Source organism: Gadus macrocephalus, chromosome 16 (genome assembly GCF_031168955.1).
Source record: "Gadus macrocephalus chromosome 16, ASM3116895v1".
Lineage (NCBI taxonomy): Eukaryota > Metazoa > Chordata > Actinopteri > Gadiformes > Gadidae > Gadus > Gadus macrocephalus.
This window is the reverse complement of record NC_082397.1, coordinates 24,786,530-24,810,529: the sequence shown is the minus strand read 5'-3', so window position 1 is coordinate 24,810,529 and position 24,000 is coordinate 24,786,530. Positions and strand designations below refer to the sequence as shown.

The 24,000-nt window shown below is 44.8% G+C and overlaps 1 protein-coding gene across 2 annotated transcripts in view; it reads right to left on the bottom strand.

Moving 5' to 3' along the window:
- The window catches only part of pax3b (paired box 3b), a 47,273-nt gene that overhangs the window by 5,579 nt on the left and 17,694 nt on the right, over nt 1–24,000 (bottom strand). For both annotated transcript variants that reach the window (XM_060074926.1, XM_060074925.1), the window contains exons 5-8: nt 17,963–18,162; nt 17,008–17,167; nt 16,180–16,379; nt 2,373–2,568 (exon numbers count right to left, since the gene is read on the bottom strand). In XM_060074926.1, the coding sequence (XP_059930909.1) occupies nt 2,373–2,568; nt 16,180–16,379; nt 17,008–17,167; nt 17,963–18,162 (756 nt within the window). The remainder of the gene's footprint in view (nt 1–2,372; nt 2,569–16,179; nt 16,380–17,007; nt 17,168–17,962; nt 18,163–24,000) is intronic.

Here is a 24,000-nt window from a genome sequence, read left to right as displayed (position 1 = left end):
CCTGTAGTTGGAGAGGACTTCTGGATCAAGGGTAGGTTTTTTTAATGTTGGTCTGATGACAGCAGTTTTTAATGCAGATGGGATATGGCCGGCCAGGAGGGAGTGGTTAATGATATTGGTGATGAGTGGAGAGACAGCAGAGATGTTGGCCTTCAGCAGAGCTGTAGGGAAGGGGTCTAGTGCACAGGTGGATGGCTTCATTTTCCTGATGACGTCCTCCACCTCTTCCTTTGTGATGCTGGAGATGGAGCAGAGGGTCTGGACAGAGTCAATCGGTGGGTCAGCAGTTGGAAGGGGCAGGACAGTAGTGGTGGAGAGGTGTGAGCGGATGTTATTCACTTTTTGTTTAAAAAAGTTGATGTGCATGTTGCACCTCTCCGTGGTGACATCAGATTTGGATGGTAAAGGGGGTTTGAGAAGGTGATTGATAGTTGAAAAGAGCTGTTTGGAGTTACCAGGGCTATTGTTGATTATTGTGGAATAGAACCTGGACCGTGCATTATTCAGGGCTTCAGCATATGCCCTCCTGTGTTCCCTGTATGCCTGTTTGTAAACCGTCAGACCAGAGGCCTTGAGTCGCCGCTCAAGGACACGCCCAGCCGCCTTCATTGTACGTAGTTCACTGGTGTACCAGGGTGCGGAGCGCGAGAAGGAGACTGACCTCGATGTTAAGGGGGCGTGGAGATCCAGGAGACTGCTCAGGGACTGGTTGTATAAGTCCACTGAGTCAGCAACAGAGAGGGAGTCAGTTGAGCCAGAGGAGAGATGTTGAAGGTCCAGGGCCAGGGCATCCATGTTGATATTTTTCACATTCCTGAAGTGGATCTGCCGTATTGGTTTGGTGTGGGAGGAAGGAAAAGGGAGCTCCATTGACACAACTCTGTGATCCGAGACGCCAAGATCATAGACCTGTAGGTTGCTGATGGGGGCGGAGTTTGAGATGACCAGGTCAAATGTGTGTCCTCTGGAGTGTGTGGGGGCATCAACATGTTGTTGTAGGTTGAGGGAGTCTAGCAGCTGAAGAAAATCAGCAGCGGGCTGGCATGAGGGGGTGTCAACATGAATATCACCCAGAATGATGGTATTGGCAGAGGTAGTACAGAGTGTTGTGAGGAGATCAGACATTTCCAGGATGAAAGCAGAGTTGGGTTTTGGGGGCCTGTATATGAGTAGAACAGTCATGGGATGGGGGGGCTTGCATGTGAATGCAAGACATTCACAGGAGGAAGTTGTAGGCAGCACCATGGGGGACAACTCCAGGTCCTGTTTGTGGATGACAGCTAGGCCACCACCGCGTCCAGTTCTGCGGGCTGCCTCCAAGTAACTGTAGCCTGGGGGACAGGCTTCGTTTAGGGCAGAGTAAACCTCTGGCTGGTGCCAGGTTTCTGTTAGACACATGAAGTCAAGTCCTTTTTCCCTGATATGCTCTTCAATCAAGCTGGATTTATTATTTAAGGATTGAGTGTTGAAAAGTTCAAATTTGACCAGTGACTGTGGGGTTATTCTCTGTACAGGTCGCAGAGCCTTAAAATCCACTCCGCGCAGGTTGGAATCCACTCCATGAAATCTATCCAGCCGGGAGTGCGGGGATCTCGCGATGTTACGTCTTTTGCCCTCAGCCGTCTCAGCGGACCTAATGGATGTGATGACCATGAATAAAGTTTCTCCCTGAGCCTCTGTGGATATATCGAGGTCTACGCAATAGTCCTAGCTGCTTAATGGTGGAAATACAGGGTGGGATGGAGCGAAGTACGTCAACATCGAACCAGCCAGAGTGATGTTAGCCTGTTAGCAGCTAGGTACGGACCCGAAGCATCTGGGGAAGAGCTGGGAGGCAGTGCAGAAAATCCACGAGACAGTAGAGACAGCTTAGCAGGTTGACCAGGGCATATTCCTCACCAGGATCACCGAAAAAAAAACGCCAGCAGTGACCAGGAAAATGTCACATCGGCTACTTGTTTTTAGCCGTTGTTTTTAGCCGTTGCTAGGGACGCCAAAATAGCAAGTGAGCTACACGGCTCTTCACAATAACACTGGAACAACTAAAGACAGTCCATAAGCTTGCTTTTCGTCGCTGATGTAGCTTGCAGGGAACCAAGTAGAGATTATATGTCCACAAAAAATCACTTTTTAAAATAAAATTGGCCAAAATTGGCCCAAAAATTGCTTGGAGAAGCGGCGAACAGACAGCGCCAGCGTCCTCTCCGTTTGTTGCCTAGTCATTATGCGTTTATCGACACCTCTCTAATGAATGGCGCAGTCTTTCGAAGTAAACGGACGCGTGAAGCCCTGTTTAAGGCCTCCGTTCGGTTGCTACCGTCATTGCATATTCAGTCTCAGTCCGATAAGAATGTGTATCGTGTAGACCTTACCTTGTCCATACTGGCCATACTGGTAGGAGGCCACGTGGTCCACGCTGTAGGCCCCGTAGGAGGCCGGGCAGTAGGTCTGGGAGCTAGGCGTGGAGACCGACCCGCTACCCAGGCTGCAGTTGGTGGTGGGCGGGGAGAGGGAGTATTCGCTCTGGGGCTGGAGGGGTGTGCCGCCGGGGTTCAGGAGACCCATCACCTGGAGAGACACACCCGCATGGTACCAGTGGTTAGCCATCAGCAAGACAGTCTGGCCTTGGAGGGCCATCTTAAAGTGGCCTAAAGGAGGGTTTGGTATCAGATTCGTAATAAGTAGGCTGATATTGTATGTGTTTCTTGACCAGGCCTCGGATATAAATAATATTATGCTCGCTATTGGACCAAATAAGCACATCGTGTATCATCACACACACACACACACACACACACACACACACACACACACACACACACACACACACACACACACACACACACACACGTGCACCCATACACACACACAAACAAAGAAAATCTGCCAGAGAGAGAGAGAGAGAAAGAGAGAGAGGGAGAGAGAGAGAGAGAAAGAGAGAGAGGATGAGGGGAGAGAGAGAGAGAGAGAGAGAGAGAGAGAGAGAGAGAGAGAGAGAGAGAGAGAGAGAGAGAGAGAGAGAGGCTAGCACCAAAGAGGAAGAATTAGGCAATTTGTCTCAGACTAAAGGCCCCACTTATCCTGAAGTTGTCCGGGCCGCCGCCCAGGAGGAGGCCGGTGATAAGAGATGTGCTGAAGATAGCGATAAGGGACACAGCAGGCTCCAGAACCATGGAATGAGATCCAGCCTGCTGACCTGCTCTTCATTAGAGCTGTATAATCACATTAAGGGCGCGGGGGGGTAGGGGGGAACGACGGAAAAGAGCCGCGGGTCGAACCGTCTGTGATTGGGTCAAAACCAACCTGAAAACAAACCCCCCTTTCCATATGTGTGCACATATTCACACACATACACTCTTAAGAAGAACATCATCTATCCGTCATCAATTAATTGTTCCCAGAATGCGGCGGTGATGAAGAGAGACAACCTGACACGTCACTTTGACCTGCGGCCACCTAAAAACTCCTCATATCCACTTTACCTCTGCAGCCACTCTGTCTCTCCTCTCTCTCTCCCTATCTCTATCCTCTCTCTCCTTTCTCTTTCTCTCCCTGTTCCTCTCTCTCTCTCTCTCTCTCTCTCTCTCTCTCTCTCTCTCTCTCTCTCTCTCTCTCTCTCTCTCTCTCTCTCTGAGTGTGGACCCCAGGGCTCCTCTGGCTGTCCTAATAAGAAGCAGGTTCATGCTACTCTTTGGGCCCTCTTGGCCCTCTAAGTGACATGTTATTCTACATCCACACACACACATGGTGCTGCTTAAATAATTTCCCAACCACGGGGAAGGGTTGGGGTTAAGGGTTGGGTTGAGGCGGACTTGAAAGAAGGCGTCCATGTTGAATTGGACCAGGAAGTTGTGCTTCCAAGAGACATTTACCTTTAAAATATTAAATATAAAGCTGTGTTCCCAACTTCCCATATTCTCCCTCCCAGGGTTCGAATTACGGGGCGGATGGGGGGGTCTGACCCCCTCGAATGGGATTTGGACCCTCTTAAAAGGGACTAAACCGACAGTTTGGGGGGTACTGAAATACTTGATGCGTGAAGTGTTTGGTTATGTTTTATTTCTCAATCTGTGCTCATCATGCAAGGAATAATCATACGATTTCAAACACCCCTTCAGTGGACTGTACCCTTTCTGCTCCTTCAGCTTCTTTGACTTTTGTTTACTTGACAACAATCGACAATTGCTCCAATACGAAACACGTACTGGCAGCGATGCAGGTTTTGTGTGTTTGTCGTTACCAATAGAGCCTCGTGGAGAGCTACGGTATCAAGGTGGAGGTTCCTTATGAGTTGTGAAAAAATGCAAGTCGCCTAAATTCGTTTTTTTAGCCCACTCACTATTGTCAGTCACGTCAGTTAGCCTCCTGCCCAGATTCAGCGCGCTGCTGCCCCAACCTGCAGGTCACGTGAATGAGCAATCACGAAAATGCTCCAATAATCCTTTCTTGGTGTTGTTAGTTGTTTCCCCAAGATATCAGTTAGCATGTGTTTCTTTCTCCAGAATTAGCTACCTGGCATAGGCATTTTATACAATTTCTGAAGAATGTACCTGGCATAGGCATTTTATGCAATTTCAGAAGAATGTATGCTACACACTTTAACTTTGTAATGATGTAGTTATGAATATACAGGCATGGCTTTCTAATGACGCCATCGCCCACCCAGTGGAAATACTGACCCCCCCGAAGCTGGTGGCGTAATTCAAACACTGCTCCCTCTCTCGCTCTCTGCCTCTCTCTCTCTACAGATCTCTCTCTTTTGAGAGATGAACTCTCTCTCCTATAGTCTCCTATGAGACTAAAGGACACTTGTGCTCTGTCCCTGTCCTGTGAAACATAACATGAGGTTATAGGACACTGGTGCTCTGTCCCTGTCCTGTGAAACATAACATGAGGCTATAGGACACTGGTGCTCTGTCTCTGTCCTGTGAAACATAACATGAGACTGTAGGACACTGGTGCTCTGTCTCTGTCCTGTGAAACATAACATGAGACTGTAGGACACTGGTGCTCTGTCTCTGTCCTGTGAAACATAACATCAGAGTATCAGTCACGATTAGCCTGAGATTGTGTGTCTGTGTGCGTTCCATATGAATATGCTCACTACTCTTGTCACGTCTTGACCCTACGTGCTCAATCCTTTTTTTATTTAAAGAATGCATACTGCGCACATATTACAAATGGAAAACGTGTTTATTCTGAGTCGTATAGGATAAAAGCTCATTGCATAATGACGTTATGCAATGCCATGTAATGTTACGCAGAATGCGGTGGTGATGAAGAGGATCCGCCTGCCATGTCACTTTGACCTGCGGCCACCTTTAAAACGCCTCATGTCCCACTTTACCTCTGCAGCCACTCTCTCCTCTCTCTCTCTCCCTCTCTCCCTATCTCTATCCTGTTTTTATTTAAAGAATGCATAGGCTGCGTCTGCGCACATATTACAAATGGAAAATGTGTTTATTCTGAATCGTATAGGATAATAGCTCATTGCATAATTACATAGTGCAATGGCATGTAATGTTCCCAGAATGTGGCGGTGATGAAGAGAGACCACCTGACACATCACTTTGATCTGCGGCCGCCTTAAAAATGCCTCATACCCACTTTACCACATGCGCAGTCCTGTTTTTATTTAAAGAATGCATAGGCTGAGTCTGCGCACATATTACAAATGGAAAATGTGTTTATTCTGAGTCGTATAGGATAAAAGCTCATTGCAGAATGACGTAGTGCAATGTAATGTTACGCACGTGTAACGCCTTAAAAAAACACACACATATATATATATATATACACATATGTATATATTGTTACGTATTTTAAGAATCTAAGCTACCCACACATAGACCCAATGAAGTAGGACCAAACATATAAGCCGTAAATACCATACATAGCCACAAGGGGAGCAAGACCGTACTGAAGGCTGCAATAAATACTTTAGCCACAGAAGGCAGCACCACAGACCAGGCGAGAAAACCGAGGGTTACCCCACATCGGCTCCCCCCACTACTTCCGGACCGCGCTGTTCAGACCATAACAGCCTACAGATCGAGTATTGTTTTCAGAATCTTCTCGGCAGCTATTAGACATAGATGGGTTTATGTTTTTGATCAGCTAGGAGACGCTCAGCACGTGCTTAGAATACATCTTCAATCTCTCTTTGCTTCAGAGTATCAGTTTACCATACCGAAAATACTTTATACAAATAAAGTCCCTTTAAAGCTATTCCTTTGGATTCGATCACTTCCCTTGAAGAACTCAGCAATATACATATATATATATATATATATATACAGTATATACATACACATATGCATATATACATAAATATGAACAGTATATACATACATATATACATATATATATATATATATATATATATATATATATATATATATATGTATTTGTATATATACATGTATATATCTGTTTTTAGTGATCGGTTCTTGATATTCACCTTTGGGCCATAGTCCCCCAGACCCTCTGTCTGAGGGGCCTCCCCGCGTGGTGTTTTGGTTAAAGAGAGGAGTTGACTTGCATGGTGCCAGTGTAAACAAGCGTTGTGTGGATGTAAGCGGAGCCGTCTGCCTGGCATGTGTAACACGGAGGAGTTCAGGGATACGCTCAGGGGAGGAGGGGGACCAGAGTTTGTCCCCAGCAGGGATGGAGAAGCTGGGTTTAAGACGCACTCAAACACTCAGACCGGGGCCTCTCTGAGTTACCGCCAGCGGACCGCGCTCTAAATGGTGAATTGTATTTCTGAAAAATGACATTAGGAATTGACTTTTTCCAGACCCAGATGTGCTCCTCGTGTAACTTAAGATGGTATGTTAAATAAGTATTGATACTGTCGATTGTTAGAATTGAAGTCTTAACATAAAAAAACCAATGTCATTTTATTTAAGAATCCAGACATTGGTTGATGGAAGCCAAAGCAAGCAATGATCTAATATGTTTACTTACAATCCTTACTTTTGAATATTACATTATATTATTAAAAAATATATTTGACATAAAAATATCCTGACTCTGTCAGTCTTACCCATTTGCGTGTGTGTATGTGTGTCTGTGTGTTTCTGGGTATGTGCGAGTGTGTGTGTGTGTGTGTGTGTGTGTGTGTGTGTGTGTGTGTGTGTGTGTGTGTGTGTGTGTGTGTGTTTGTGTGTGTGTGTGTGTGTGTGTGTGTGCAGTGTTGGGGGTAATAATATTACTTTTTTGGGTAACGAAGTAAAGTAACGCATTTCATTTAAAATATCGGTAACTACACTACTTTACTAGACTATTGTAACGCGCTTTCCTGCGTTACCCAAGCCGTGTTTGCCTGCGTGTAAAGTTCTGATCTGTTGTGGTGCGTGCATGCGTGCTGCCTGTGTGTCTGCAGCGCCTGCTCGCCTCAGCACGTTGCCATTGCGATCGATTTGAGTGACGTAGCTGCTTGTGCGAAGGAGTGTTCAAGTGTTGGAGCGCAGAAGCAGTAAACGGTTGTAACGAGATCGAATAAGAACGCACATTTCGGTGCCTCATAAGGAATGACGGTGCACTGGATAGACAGCATTTCTTTAAAACTTGAGAAGGCTGCTCTTGCTTGCAAGAGGGTGAGAGGAAGACAAACTTACAAAGCTTGCGAAATAGATCAGGTTCATTCAGCCTTTGGACCACATAAAGTAACAGCATGTGTCCCCGCCGCTTAAGTGCATTTCTGTTTTAATTGTATGGGATAAAGTGACCTTTTTATATTTTTCATTGACCACTTAATTTTTTTTCTCATGTTTCCCAAAGCCTGTGTTCTGAAACTTGTGTGTTGCTACTGATTGACCTCACCATAGCCTACTTTATCCTGTTGTTTGTGGATTTTACAGTGAGGCATTTCTTTGTGCAGACAGGGATATTGTTCTTTCATATGGTTTTATATGCTATTTTGTATAGATTTATACAATTGTTTATTGAATGGATCCCCATTAGCTGACGCCGAGGTGGTAGCTAGTCTTCCTGTGGTCCATATAGGAGCATACAATATAAAACATATAGAATACATACATTACCAAACATTATACAAAAGATAATAAGTACAACATAAGATTAAAATGCCGGTCATAGTAAATTCACAGTAAATTAGTTCAAAATATGATGCAGGTGTCATGTGGACACCTGCAATAGGTGGGTCTTCGGAGCTATCTTAAAGGCACCCAGTGCAACTTTCGAGGCTTAAAAATAAACATTCAATTTCTAGTCTTTTTTACACGTAGTAAGTTTCAATAACTCCATACCATTACATACCGACATTTAAGCAGCAAAGATGAGACGTCGTTGTGTGGTGAGAACTGATACAAAATCGATAACAACAACAATGCCGCCATTTTCTTTATTTTTTGTAACCTACAATAAATAAAGCAGGCTTCCAGTCAATGGAAAAATGGCTTCTCCCCACCGGCGATTGTTGTTGTTTACGATTTTCTATCAGTTCTCACCACACAATGACGTCTCATCTTTGCTCCTTGAATGTCGATATGTAATGGTATGGAGTTATTGAAACTTACTACGTGTAAAAAAGACAAATTGAATGTTTATTTTTCATTGAATGTTTACATAAAGTTGCACTGGGTGCCTTTAAACGGCAATTTATTTTGTGAGAGGTGAATGTGAGATGGTAACAGATTCCAGAATGATATACATCTGTAAGTAACTGTATGTTTGAGGAGATTGGTCCTGGGCCCTAAATAGCCATTACTGGTAATCCTGGTCTTATGATTATGTGTGTTAATTGATTTTAAAAACTAAAGAACATAATGAGACTAGAATGAAGCTTTTGTTTGACAGATAACCAGGACAGGCGTGAATGCATAAATAAGACATTAGTGCGTAAAGAACATTTAAGTACCAGTCTAGCTGCTCTGTTCTGAAGAAGTTGAAGTTTGTTCAGGTCAGACATAGTTGCAGCTGACCATATTATATGACAGTTATGCAGATGACAAAAAACCAGAGACTGTATGACTTGACCCATTAATGAAGATGTCAAGTATGGGAAGCACTTCCTGACCATGGCTAAGCCTCTTCCCATTTTCATTACAATCCCATCAATATGGTCAAGTAGTTTTGCTTTTTCAACTTGCTCAATGGGTATTCCTGACATTGATAGTTGAAAGAATTTTTGAAAGAATGCATTTTGTTTTGTCCGCATTCATTGCTAGTTTGCTTTCTTTTACCCAGTGAGACACCCTCTCAAGTTTCTGTTTTAAGGTATTTACTAGATAATTTAAGGTAGGAACCGTACTGTACAAGGTTGTGTCATCTGCATATGTAACCATATTGGTGTCAGTTGTAGCACAGGGAAGATCATTTGTCAAAATAATAAAGAGTAAAGGACCTAAGCAGCTTCCTTGGGGCACCCCGCAGTGATTGTACTTGCGTTCTGATAGGCTACCATCAAAACACACTCTCTTTGATCTTCCTGATAAATAGCTCAACATCCAAGCAAGTGCCATAGTATTAAAACTAGTGCTGTCAGTTAAACACGTTATTAACGGCGTTAACGCAAACCAATTTTAACGGCGTTAATTTTTTTATCGCGCGATTAACGCAATTCTTTTATTTAAAAATGTAATGTTACATTTTTTTTTTTTTTTGGCTCAAAACAAAGAAGCAGTAGCTTGACTGCTATGTTAAAGGCAGTATGTTTGTATGTTCATCGTTTAATTGCACTATAGGCTTTTTTTTGTATCGTCCTGTTTTGATCAGTATATGCCAATGTTGTTATCAATAAAAAAACATTTGCACAAGGCAAGCCGATGCACTTATCCATGTTGATAAGAGCATTAAAATGAGAAAAATTAATGGGACAAAGAAATCAAGGGATATTTAGCATTGAAAAAACATTTGCGATTAATCGCGATTGCTCGAGATTAATCATGAGTTAACTATGGCATTAATGCGATTAATCGCGATAAAATATTTTTATCGCTTGACAGCACTAATTAAAACCATATGTTCTCAGTTTGGAAATCATTATGTCGTGGTCGACGACATCAAATGCTGCACTGAAGCCAATCATGACTGTGCCAACCATATTCTTGCTATCAATTTGTGACAGCCATCATCAGTTAACTGAGCTAGAGCAGTTGAAGTTGAGTGACCTTGCCTATAAGCATGCTGGGAAAACGAGAACAGTTTATTATTTGTAAAATAATCTTGAATTTGCTTGAAAGCTACTTTTTCCATCAGCTTACTAAGAACTGGAAGTATGCTAATTGGGCGACTGATTTTACCAGTGAATTCTTTCGTTTTGTCCTTGGGTAGGGGGATGACCTTGGCCTCCTTCCAAACTCCAGGACAGACTCAATGTCTTAGAGACTTATTAAATATGTGGCAAATTGGAGCAGATACATGGCATGCCGCAATTCTTAGCAGTTTGCCATCTAGCATGTCCGTCCCGACAGGTTTACATGGCAGTGATGAGAACAACTTCTCAATTTCAGAAATTCACTGGTACAAAATCGAATGGACAGCTTTTACCCTTCATCATATGATTTTCAATTAAAATGCATGAGGAGGAGCCATCAGAAGGCGTCATGTTTCCTCTCAGATTTTCAACCTTGTTTGTGAAATAATTATTAAAATATGTGGCAATTTCCATTGGCTTAGTCAGCTAAGCTCCATCGACCTTTATAAATGAATTTTGACATGTAGTTGATCTTCCCATTATTTGATTACAGTTTAACAGTTTTCCATCATTTCTAGAGTCATTGATCTTGTTCTTATAATGTACTCCTATTCATTTTTTAGTTACACGATTTCTTAATTTACGGTAGATCAACATGTCAGAAGGTAGACCAGAAGAGTCAGCCAGCTTTTTAGCCTGGTTACGTTGCTTCATGAGTGCTTTGAGCTCAATCCCTATCCAGGGGGCGCCATTGGCCCTGACAGTTGTCTTTCTAACAGGAGCATGCTTATCTGCAATCTGCAAAAATAACCTCATGAATGTACTCAAAACAGCTTCAGGATCCTCCTCAAGACACACAGTTTCCCAGTTAACATGTTTCAATTCATCTATAAATCTTGCCTCATTAAAATGTTTAAAAGACCTTTTATGTATAATCAAGCTAGGAGATTTAGGGAGCTTGGTTTTCCTTTTAATTGCGATTAAGTTGTGATTCGTAAAGCCAAGTGCTATTGATAATGTCTTTGTACATTTATCAGGAACATTCATGAATAGGTGGTCAATGCATTTGGATGATTTTAACCCATTTCTATTCATGGTTGATCTGGTTGGTAGTGTAATGGTCCGTGTGAGCTTATAGGCATTAGCTACAGCCATAAGTTTATTTTTAAGCGGGCACATGCTAGAGTCAGACCAATCAAAATTAGTGTCCCCAGTAAAATATATCTCTCTGTTTTCATCACTAGATTTATCCAACATCTCGCAGATTAAATCCAGGTATTTTATATCGGCACTAGGTGGTCTATAGCAGCACCCAACAAGTATGGGTTTGGTCTGTGGGAGGTGAACCTGAATCCACAGGGCCTCGATATCATTCATCATCAAATCATTTCTTACTTTAACAGGAATGTGATTCTGCACATACAAAGCTACACCTCCACCATATCTTGATATATCTTTCCTACATAGTGTGTATCCCTCCACAGCTAATTCAATATTCTCAAAAGAGGCATCAAGATGGGTTTCAGATATAGCCATAATGTGTATATCATTTGACTTCATTACCATGCATAACTCAGGGATTATACTTCTTAAGCTACAGATATTCAAGTGAGCTATCAGCAGGCCTTTGCCTGGTAGATTAATATTAAATGAACCCATGATGAAATGAGAGAGCGATTTATGACGTAAATTGCCTTTCAGCATTGCTGCAACTGCAGCAAGAAACAAAATAATAAAACCTTTTGTCGGTAATTATAAAATTATAAAAACAACAAAAAGGTATCATTGGGAAACGTTGAGTGACAGTCATTATGTGTGTGAAATTGTCCGTCAGTAATAGACACAGAGGTCCTACTTCACCTCAGATAGTAGCCTGCCTCAGACATCGAATCTGTCAAGATCACTAAAGTCATTAATGACCATGACTTTTCCGTCTTCTGTAGTCGTCGTACCATTCAGCTTTAAAATACAATACAATACAATAAACACTAAGTGATGATAGGGCAATGATGTTTGTCCATGTATCTACAGTAAATTAAGAAACGGGAAAGTAAAGTAATAAGTAGTGAAGTTACTTTTCAAATGCATTAACTAGTAAAGTAATTCATTACAATTTACAGAAGTAACTAGTAATAAGTAACTAATTACTTTTTTGTGAGTAACTACCCAACACTGTGTGTGTGTGTGTGTGTGTGAGAATGTTTGTCTGTGTGAGCTTAAAATACTCAGTTGATTTAGTGGTTCAAAACACAGGTTTTTTTTTTACGCCACTTTTCCTCAACTGTACAGCTGTGATTTTAAACGGCTATTGAATGCACAATCTCATCCGCTTCATTCTGGCATCCAGAAATAATTAACCTTCTCCATCGAAACAACGGCTTCAGAGCCAATCAATCCACTGAGACAGCAAATTGTTTTTTAGTGGAAATAAAACATCAAATCAAATGGACAAAGGCGGCATAGATGGAGCAATCTTATTAGATTTACAAAAATAATTACACTGTTTATCATCAAATACTCATTTTTTAATTTCTCAACCAGTGTAGTTAACTGGATGAGATCATATCTGTCAAATAGAGTTCAGTGTGTAAGGGTTAGTAGTGATACATCAACACCCCTGAGAAACTAACTGGGTGTACCTCAGGGATCTATCCTTGGCCCTATTCTGTTCAGCCTTTATATAAATGACCTGCCATCAGTATGCACTTGGTGTGAAGTTCAGATGTATGCTGATGATACAGTAAATTAAGTTCATGAAAAACAAAAGCCCAAGCTGCTGCCAAACTCAGTCATACAATGGTACATGTATATAAGGGGCTTGCTGACTCACAGTTGTATCTAAATTTAAAGAAGACAGTCTGCATGGTTTTTATCAAGACTAACACTCTATCACTAACACTCTATCTCAATGTGAACCCAAGGTCTATGTGTTTGGGGAGGTCATTCAAACAGTTACGTATTTTAAATATCTAGGTATTATCCTTGACACTTCTCAAAAACCAAGTGAGAAAGGTAACGCAAATAACTAAATACAATCTAGCCAGCTTCAGATATATAAGGAACTGTCTGACAACACCAGCAGCAAAGCTCTATATGAATGATATGATAATTTCCCACTTAACATTATGTATGATGAGCTGGATTCAGGGGAATAGCACAACATTAAGGCCTGTTTTATTACTTCACAAACAAGCGCTTAAAGTTTTGGAAAGAAAAACCCAAGCTTTACCAACCCTATTACATCCTTGACAAATGTAACTTGCTCATCTTGGAAAATATTTAAAAACACACTGCCTCACTTTTAAGATTATCAATGGCAAGGTTCCCTGCCACTCTGCACTTTTTTACAGCAGAGAAAAATCCAAGAGCCGAACCACAAGGTCTGCTCTAAGAGGGGACTGTGTAGTACCTCTTAGGTCCAGCTCCTTTGGTCAATTATGATTCTATGTGAGAGCCTCTAAAATATGGAACCAATTGCCAGTGGAGATTAGAAATTGCACCTTCCACCATACATTCTCCCACCGTCTTAAAGGGACACTTCACCAATTTGCATTAAGCTTTGTATTGTTAGAAACCCAGTCATATTTTTGAATGGTCTTGCATAATTCCCTGATTTTCCCCTAAGACAGGAGAGATCCGTATCTACCTCTAACACACCTGTTTTAAATGACGAAAAATTACGAAAACTCCAAAACGACAAGCACTCCTCATTTTAAAACCCGCCTAGGGGGTGGAACCCACTGACGCTACTGACCTATTAAAGATCAGTGCCAGTGGGTGGGACTTAGGGGTGTATGGTATAAGGTGAATTTGCGCTACGGTATGGATTTTGACAATTCCATGTGACCGGTGTGACCGGTAGATCACACAAGCGCTAAAGAAGCAATGATGTAGTAGGCTACCAGAGACGCAGTAGTTTGCTCATAATATCATCCGGCGCACACAACTTTTGGCCGTGTTCTATAAGATATTCTAGAACACTCTGGGAGCTCCGGCGGGATACCTGGAGCTCTATATCTAAATAAATCGATGATATAATATATAATATAACGGCCAAAAGCTGTATGCGCCTCTGGATGATATTACGAATAGACGACTGTGTCGAGTTCTCCGACGTCTCTGGTCCTTCCACATCAATCTGAAGTTGCGTTTCAATCTGGACTTCAGAGAGTCAAAGCCAACGTTTCTTCCCCAATTCCTTCTACACCCTGGCTGAGAATCAATACAAGAGTCTTATTTTGTAAACCCGCACCCGCCCGTACCCGCGAATTACATTCCCCACCCAACGAGACCCGCTATAAATTGATACCGACCCCCGACCCGCACCCAAAGGAAAATTAGACACATTAGATGGAGCGCCAGGGACTTACACTATCTGGTGTTTGTCGTGGTGCTTTAGATTGCATTTATAAAAAGAACATCATCCACTGTAGACGGTTTTAGTTGGCTCCTCCGCTCCTGAATAACATATCCAGCTCCGGATCCGACACAGTACACCCGTGTCCGGGTCCGACACAGTACATTATTTTTCACCCGTTTCATCCAAATTGTGCGGGTCACCCATCGAGTACCCGAACTCATGCAGGACTCTGGTCCAGATAACCCCCACTACGATTTTAACTTGTTGTCGAAGTACCAGAGACGTCCGAGAACGCAACGCAGTCTTTAATTCATAATTTCATCCATACGCGCACACAGCTTTTGGCCGTGATATTATATATTGTATTATATTATATTATATTATATAGATACCTTTATATTATATAATATTATTTAGATATAGAGCTCTGGGAGTCTGCAAACGGCAACAATCACTTCTCCTTCATGCTGCTGTTCACTCTGGACTGCAGAGAGTGAACGCTGATTGGCTGTTATGTTATGTCCCTCAGGGAGTGAACGCTCATTGGCATTCTGGGAGTTGTCAACTTCAATCCACAAGTGCCAAAAAAGTCACTGTCTGCATGTTTACGGTCAAGGAGGCACAAAATTTGAAATTTATGTTACTAATCCACTACATATATGACCCACTTTCAATACAGATTCATGTCTCCTCCAGTGAAATTTTCCTTTAAGGACTGGCTTTTAAGCTATCAAAAATGTGAACACCTTTGATAGTATTTAAGCTGGGTTCATTTTTGTCTGTTGCTATGTATTGTTGTAGCTGTCCTTTCTAACCTATGGTGGTTTGTATGAATGGTTATATGTTTTAATGGAGCCAGTCTATTGGCATCATGTTATACTGTTGTTATCTATTGCTGTGTGTATTCTTTAATACAAAACAGCACACCCATTTTTTTTAACCATCCTGTGCCTAGCTTAACATTTTGCCAAAGGACTACAGTTGAAAATTAGGCTGCTGGCTAACACTAGCACATCAGCGGTTGAATCATGTCCAATTCAGTAACACATTGTAGACTAAACATTATGTACACTTAGATAACCATGTTTTGTCTTTGTATAAAGACCTCAGAAAGTAGCTTATGGATCATATTTCCGCCTCTTAAGAATGTGTTCAATGTGAATTGAATGTCTTTTATTTTAGGCCTCCATCTATTCTTCTTGATGTTCAGTGTTGCTGTTTTACTAGCTGTCAAATTCTTTACCTCATCAAATCAGTACAGACGGTTGTTAAAGAAGGTTTTGTTAAATGAATGCGGTCTCGTTCTGCTAGGCTATGACATGATAAATGTATGTTTGTGTCCACTTAGTCATCCAAATAATTTAAATAGAAAATCCCATTCCCTCCAGTAGTCGGCTAAGATGAATCAGCACTATGAAAGCATAACTGTCATAGTATTTGACGTTGATTGTAACATCTACACGTCTATAAAAGCGGCGTGGTTTGGCCCTTTGGCCCTTCCCTGCGCGGTGGGTGCATGAGTGTGTCAACATGTTGACCCCTTCACAACCAGAGAGCGGTCTAACGAGCTAACCACATAAAGAGTGCACGCCCTGAGAACCACGGCACAAAAAGCTGTTTCTGCTCCAGGACCTGAACCCCCTGGGTCCCTGGCGCTTACCTGCGGAGGCAGTACGCTCCCCAGCGGGGGGTTCATGGGGTTGGGGGGGCCCCCGAAACTGTCCGAGTAGCCAGAGAAGGAGTGGCGTGCGGGGGCCAGGCAGTAGGCCCCGTCCCCCTGCCCTCCTGCGGAGCCCTGGTGCCCCGAGGAGGGGGGCAGCGGCTGGGGACGGTGCACCGTGCTGGGGGGGGGCTCAGACCCTGAGGAGGACACCATTGGTTAAAGACCGGGATGGATGATCTGATGACAGTATCACACACATAGACCACCACAATATACCTGTTTAATGTACTGAGGTTTACACTGTATTAGATGTAATATTATTGTATATTATGCATTATTCAAGTTTGCATTTAACGCTATCCATTTAATACTCCAATCCAATACTGAAATGCATTTTAGAATTTAGTTAATATCCTAATGTCATGACCAGATGGGGGTGGGTGTAGTACCTGTTGCTAGGTGGGGGTGGTTGTAGTACCTGGTGCTAGGTGGGGGTGGGTATAGCACTTGGTGCTAGGTGAGGGTGGTTGTAGAACCTGGTGCTAGGTGAGGGTGGGTGTAGTACCTGTTGCTAGGTTAGGGTGGGTGTCGCACCTGGTGCTAGGGGAGGGGGAGTGTAGTACCTGGTGCTAGGTGAGGGTGGGTGTAGTACCTGGTGCTAGGTGGGGTGGGTGTAGTACCTGGCGCTAGGTGGGGGTGGGTGTAGTACTTGGCGCCAGGTGGGGTTGGGTGTAGTACCTGGTGCTAGGTGGGGGTGGGTGTAGTACCTGGTGCTAGGTGGGGGTGGGTGTAGTACCTGGTGCTAGGTGGGGGTGGGTGTAGTACCTTGTGACGGGGATGGGTAGGGGCTGTCAGACAGCTGATACGAGGGGATCCCGGACATGGCTGAGGGCGGGAACCCCCCTGGGATCAGCTGATTAAACACCATGAGCTGATTGGCTCCTGCCTGCTTACGCCAGCGTGCTCGCCTGTTGCTGAACCAGACCTTGGAGAGACAGCGCCGGATCAGTGTGCTAACAGACGCTACGCTACATCACATCGCATTCACTATCTACACAAATACTTTGTTTCTGGAGGTAATATATGTATATTCTGAATGTTGTCGTGTGAGGACGGGGTGGATATAAGAGGTGTGTGGTAAAGTAACTAAAGGGGAATAGGTTCACTAGACATGTGACACGCATTAAAGAACAACAATGAGCTTAAGCCTGTGCGGGACTTGTCCCTGTCACTCCGACACTACCCATGTACACATACACAGAGGAATACACATATGTCCCCATATAGCTGCCGTTTCCTGCTGGGACCCACTGCAGAAGTGCTGTAGGCCGAGGACCCACCAAATATTGTCTGCAGTAAAATAATATGAAAAGAATCCATTGAATTCATATCTTTAACTATGTATGCTGTTCTTCAATACATTATTTCACCTAACGGTTCAAACATACAGGCCTGTAGCCCTATAGACAGGCCTATAGCCCTATAGACAGGCCTGTAGCCCTACAGACAGGCCTGTAGCCCTATAGACAGGCCTATAGCCCTATAGACAGGCCTGTAGCCCTACATACAGGCCTGTAGCCCTATAGACAGGCCTATAGCCCTATAGACAGGCCTGTAGCCCTACATACAGGCCTGTAGCCCTATAGACAGGCCTATAGCCCTGTACACAGGCCGGTAGCCCTACATACAGGCCTGTAGTCCTGCAGGCTTCAAAAGGTCTTGTTGGAAAGAGGTTCCTTTCTCCTGCCACTGCGACCTGCAGATGGATAGCTCCACCCACCTGCACGCGGGCCTCTGTCAGCTTGGCGCGCTGGGCCAGCTCCTCACGGGTGTAGATGTCGGGGTAGTGGGTTCTCTCGAAGGCACGCTCCAGCTCATCTAGCTGCTCCGCCGTAAAGGTGGTGCGGCTCCTCCTCTGCTTCCTCTTCAGGGGCAGGCTGGGCTCCGACTCCCCCTCCGAGCAGTCGTCAGAGAGGCTCGCTGGTGGAGGCATGGGAGGAGTCAGAAATAGAGTCAAAGCATAATGGGAGGAGTCAGAACCCGGCTCATCACATCATGGGAGAAGTCAGGACTCATAGCATCATGGGAGGAGTCAGGACCAGACTCATATCATCATGGGAGGAGTCAGGCTCATAACATCATGGGAGGAGTCAGAACCAGGCTCATAACATCATGGGAGGAGTCAGAACCAGAGTCCAGCATTTAGCGAGCATGACTTTAGACATGACCAGTGTTTGTAATAACAGCATTTAAAAGAACGGTGTTAGGTAACGCCGTTATTTTTTCAGTAACGGGGTAATCTAACTGTTTCCGTCGTTACAACGCCGTTACCGTTGCTGTACGTTAAATGAGGTGCGTTACTATGAATTGATTGAATAAACTGCGTAATCCGAACGCACCCCTGGCTTCAAACACAAACTGCTAGTGAGGAGATCGGATGGGTTAACAACGAGATAAGCGACTATGATTGGCTAAGGCAGAGTCATGTTTCATGGTAGCCAATTGGCTTGTGTGTTTCTTCACACAAGCCAGGACACGCGCGCCACACACATGCACACTCACACCAAACAGATTAGAGGAGGCAGCAGAAATGGCGAGTCCGGAGCAATCCGATGAAAAGTTGGCATTTTCTGTAGTATTCGGCAGATGTTCCAAAGACTTTGCAACCAAGCAAATAAAAAATATTATTCAGAGTTATTCATTTACTAACTCAGTTACTTTTTGGAACAAGTAGTGAGTAACTATAATTAATTACTTTTTGAAAGTATCGTTCCCAACACTGGACATGACACTAGACATGATATTAGACATGGCACTAGACAGGAAACTAGACATGAAACTAGACATGACATTAGACATGGAACTAGACAGGAAACTAGACATGAAACTAGACATGACATTAGACATGACATTAGACATGAAACTAGACATGACATTAGACATGACACTAGACATGAAACTAGACATGACATTAGACATGACACTAGACATGGAACTAAACATGAAACTACGATGAAACTAGAAATTACATCAGACATGACATTAGACATGTGATTAGACATGGCATATGTTTATCTTATTAACGATGTTTGATTAATGATGGGATTAGTGCCTCATTAGTAACCACAATAGGAGTTCAACATTTATACATTTCATTCACAAGCAAGGAATAAAATCAGCTTTCAAAACAGCAAAGACGATTGCAAAACACCAGCTGATGCCAGTGTCGTGCTCTGAACATATGAGGCGGTGTGAAGCCATGGTGTTCAGCACTATGAATGGAACGTGACTGATGGACCATCGAGGACCATAAAGTCATGTGAGAAACAACAACATGCCCTGTCTGTGTTCTACCATCCATGTTTACAGAAAGCTGTCAAGGGACCATTTAGTTTTTTAATTTAATTTTAATTTAATTTTTTTCTTGACACACATTACACTACACACCCTCACCCACACACACCCACACACAAACACACACACACACACACACACACACACACACACACACACACACACACACACACACACACACACACACACACACACACACACACACACAGCATCAGGCTCTCTTCCAAGTGATCATGTGCCGAGACATACGTCCATTCATAAGAGATGTTCCTTGCCTCAGGGGTAACCCCAGTGGACAAGACGCCACAGCACCGCAGGGGCCCGCCGGGCTGGGAGTCACACAAAGGACCGCTTTGGTTCCAGGGGCCTTCCTTGTGTGTGTGTGTGTGTGTGTGTGTGTGTGTGTGTGTGTGTGTGTGTGTGTGTGTGTGTGTGTGTGTGTGTGTGTGTGTGTGTGTGTGTGTGTGTGTGTGTGTGTGTGTGTGTGTGTGTGTCTGAGCATCCAGGGTTAGGACAGGGTACTTAGTGGGATGGTGGCAGGGATTCGGGACAGGGTACCTGTGTGGGTGTCGGTGGGGTGGGTGTCGGTGGGATGGTGGGGTGGTGTAGTGGTGGGCTGGATGGAGTGCCAGGTCCCTGCTGCTCCGTTTACCCAGGAGCCATTCAGCAGAAGGGGAAATTAATCAACTCTATATCCTCTGCATAAGTCCCGCCCCTCCTCCGCAGCCCTCAGCAGAGCTCCCACCGCGCTGTCCTCCATCTAGTCTCATGTTGTTGTTATTGTCGTTACCCGGTCTGAACCTAGGTCCCAGACTGGATCAGATCCAGGGTCAGCCAACTCACACAATGACAGTGATTAGTCTCACATAGACAAACGCCCCACACAAACACACACACACACACATTTTAATACACACACACACTTAGTACACACACACACGCATGCACAAACAAATACACAAATACACACACACACACACACACACACACACACACACACACACACACACACACACACACACAACCCAACGCACCCACATACCCCCACACCCACATGACTATGTCCTCAGATCTTTCAGGCAGTGGCAATCTGTGACTTCATCTGATCATTATAGATACAACGCGACATTGGAGAATAAACGCCAAACAACGTGTCTGTCGTGGTCATGGGGGACGGGTTTCAGCGAGATTGAGCTGCAGTGATATCAGGGGTCCTGACAGCAGCCATGTGGCCCCGCTCGTCCTCTGCTCCTCAGGCTGCGGATAGCCATTGTGAAGGCCGTCCTACCAGCCCTGCTCCTGACCTGCTCACACCAGCCCAAGGCGGCCAAGTTGGTGCTTCAATAATGCTCCTCCAGTGCGGGGGTTTGTGTGCAACACTGTGTTAGTTCCCCCTGTGAGGGGGAGTTAAGGTGCAACACTGTATTAGTTGTATAGTTACAAGTGTTGCACTAAACAAACTCCTTAGCAGCAGTTTGCTAGAGAAACATTCAACTGTGGGAATTGGGGGGGGGGGGGGGCTAAGAAGAAGAGCAGAGCAGAGAATTCTCATTACCTAGTGTCACACACTTGAAGATTGACCTTTTATGGACATGCCATTTTTTTTGGATTCACGAAAAAACTGCACAGTTGTATAGACACTGAGACGATAGACGATAAACACAGACGTGCACATGCAAACACACACACACACACACACACACACACACACACACATGCACATACAGACACACATATGCACACACATACACACACACACACACACACACACACACACACACACATACATACACACACACCAAGGTAACCACGCAGAGACAACTTTACAACAGCAAGGCAGGGCGGGCCGATTGGGGCAGGGTGTAGCTGGGTGTAGCCGGGGGGGGCAGGGTGGAGCAGGGCGGGTCAAGGTGGGGCAGGGTGGGGTTAGGGTTGGGTGGGGGTGTTTCTAGTGGTGGAGGGATATGGGATGCCTAGGCTCACAGGGATTTGGGAGTTGTTCTGGTTCGGACATAGTGAGGGAGCGAGACAAGGCCTTTGTAGCCAACCCTGTCGGCCCCACCTCTTCCTCCTCCAACCCAACCCGCTCCATCCCCCGGCCTCCGCCAGCCAGCCTCTGGGGGAGCAGGCGGAGGCTTTCATGCCGGCTCCCCTAGCAGACCCCTTTCACTGAGCCATGGGGAGGAGCAGGGCTGTGGACCTCAGGGGGATAGCAACCCCCCAGCACCACTCTTAGGGTCTTCAACACACACAACATGAACTTCTTCATCATGATCGCTCTCCTACTGCATTCAGGCCCGTTGATACATTCATTACTGACTCCAATGAGAATGAACGTTACATTTGGATGGTGATACTGGACTCTACACTCTGGAACTTTGCACAACAGTGTTAACACGGTGTGCTTTCTCTCCCACTCTTCTCATTGTCTCTCTCTCTCTCTCTCTCTCTCTCTCTCTCTCTCTCTCTCTCTCTCTCTCTCTCTCTCTCTCTCTCTCTCGCTCTCTCTCCCTCTCTCTCTCTTTCTCTCTCTCTCTTGTGGCATCCCGCCACGTAACCCTCGGCCTGGACGGGCCCGGGGTACCGTAAAGGACGGGGTATACCACCCCCACCCACCAGCCAGCGACGGAGAGCAGCCCTTTCGGCTCCCCAATCAGGGTGATTGGGGGACACCTGGCCGAAAGCAGAGGAGCCATCTTAAGTGGAGGTCCAGCACAGCACAGCACGGCTCGGGAGCAGGAAGGAAGTGCTCGTGGCAGCGAGAGAGCCTAGAGGCCCACGGAGGCCCTAGAGACCGCGTCTCCTTCATAGTTTGATTGTTTCAGTTGATTGTTAAATAAATGCCTGCCATGGCTAAAAACCCAATGCCAAGCGAGTTTTGTCCGTGGAACCCGGTCCAACCGAGGACCGGGATACCACACTCTCCTCCCACTGTCTCTCTCTCTCTCTCGATCTCTCTCTCTCCCCCTGGTATTTGATGGCCCACCGAGTCGAGGGTCTTTGCAGGCGGAATCTGTCATGGCTTTGCCCGCCCCTCCCCCCGAGGAGGCTGTCACCTGCCCCGCGAGGTGGGGGTGACATGTTGCTGTGTGCACGTGTATGTGTGTGGGTGAGGTATGTGTGTTGGTGTTGGTGTGTGTTGTGTGTGTGTGTGTGTGTGTGTGTGTGTGTGTGTGTGTGTGTGTGTGTGTGTGTGTGTGTGTGTGTGTGTGTGTGTGTGTTAGAGGGGGGGCTGGGTGTCCCAAACATGGAATGACACACCAGGCTGACACACCTCATCAGCATACAAAACAATGATGATGCCACTGTCAGAGAGCTTGCCAGAGCTTCCCTACTGCTGGACCTCAGGAAGAGGTAGGTCCCTCTGGCCAAAGCAGGCCAGGACAGCTTCCTAGGCTTTGGGAGGAAAAGCAGAGGGAAACTGGACACACAAGCTGCAGGCTTTGGAGTTCTGTCGGACTGGCCGGACCTAAATGATCTGTGCAACAGAATGACAGTCAAACTGGAATGGACACAACACAACTCACATACAGCACCACAGGCATCTGATGCAGTTGTCACCGACCCATCTGTAACTGCAGAGGCTACTGTATACCACAACGAAACACATAGTACAGAACAGCAAGGAGATTCCTTCTTAACATAAAACAAACAGAGACCGAACAACACTGGACTGGTCTTAGAATGCAGGGAAAGCTAGCATGCCTAGACATTGCAGACCACTCTGCTTCCCACTCCATGTACAGAAATGCTGCTGTTGGGGAGGACATCCTTTATTTCACTGCCAATGCTAGACTGCAGGTGCTACCTACCAAATACAATCTGGCATTATGGTACCCTGCACACCACCATCCACACTGTATGTATGTGTAATGCACTCTGGCCATCAACTTCAGAATCAGTTGTCTATATTGTGAATGGCTGTACTATGTACAAAGGACTGTATATTGCACGTCATGACCGACTTGTCGATCTGATTTCCAGTAATGTTAAAGAAGTATTTCTAGAAAATGGGACCATGCACAAACATTCACGTTTCATGCCGGAATGGTTTAACGGCTCTATTGATGTGTTCTGTAACATCCCAAATACCCCTGATGTTTTGTTTTTAAATAGAGACAGAAGGGAAGTGCTCCTACTTGAGATGGGCTGTGTGATTGATCTGTACATGGAAATTGCTCTCAACGATAAAATCGTTAAGTACCAGCCGATTCTGGAAATACTAAGGGACCTACGCTACCAATGCAAGTTAATAGTGCTTATTTTTGGCAGCTTGGGGCAGTTGTACAACCGTGTTTTAAGTGGGTTAAGGCTGGCGGGGCTCTCCAGCAGAAAATATAAACATTTAGCAAAGTTCTGCTCCATATCAGCAGTGATAGGCAGTCAGGCCGTGTGGCGCAGGAGATGTTTTTGGTACCCTTGAACAAAGACCTATCTCATCTCTAAAATATTTGAATCCTGTCT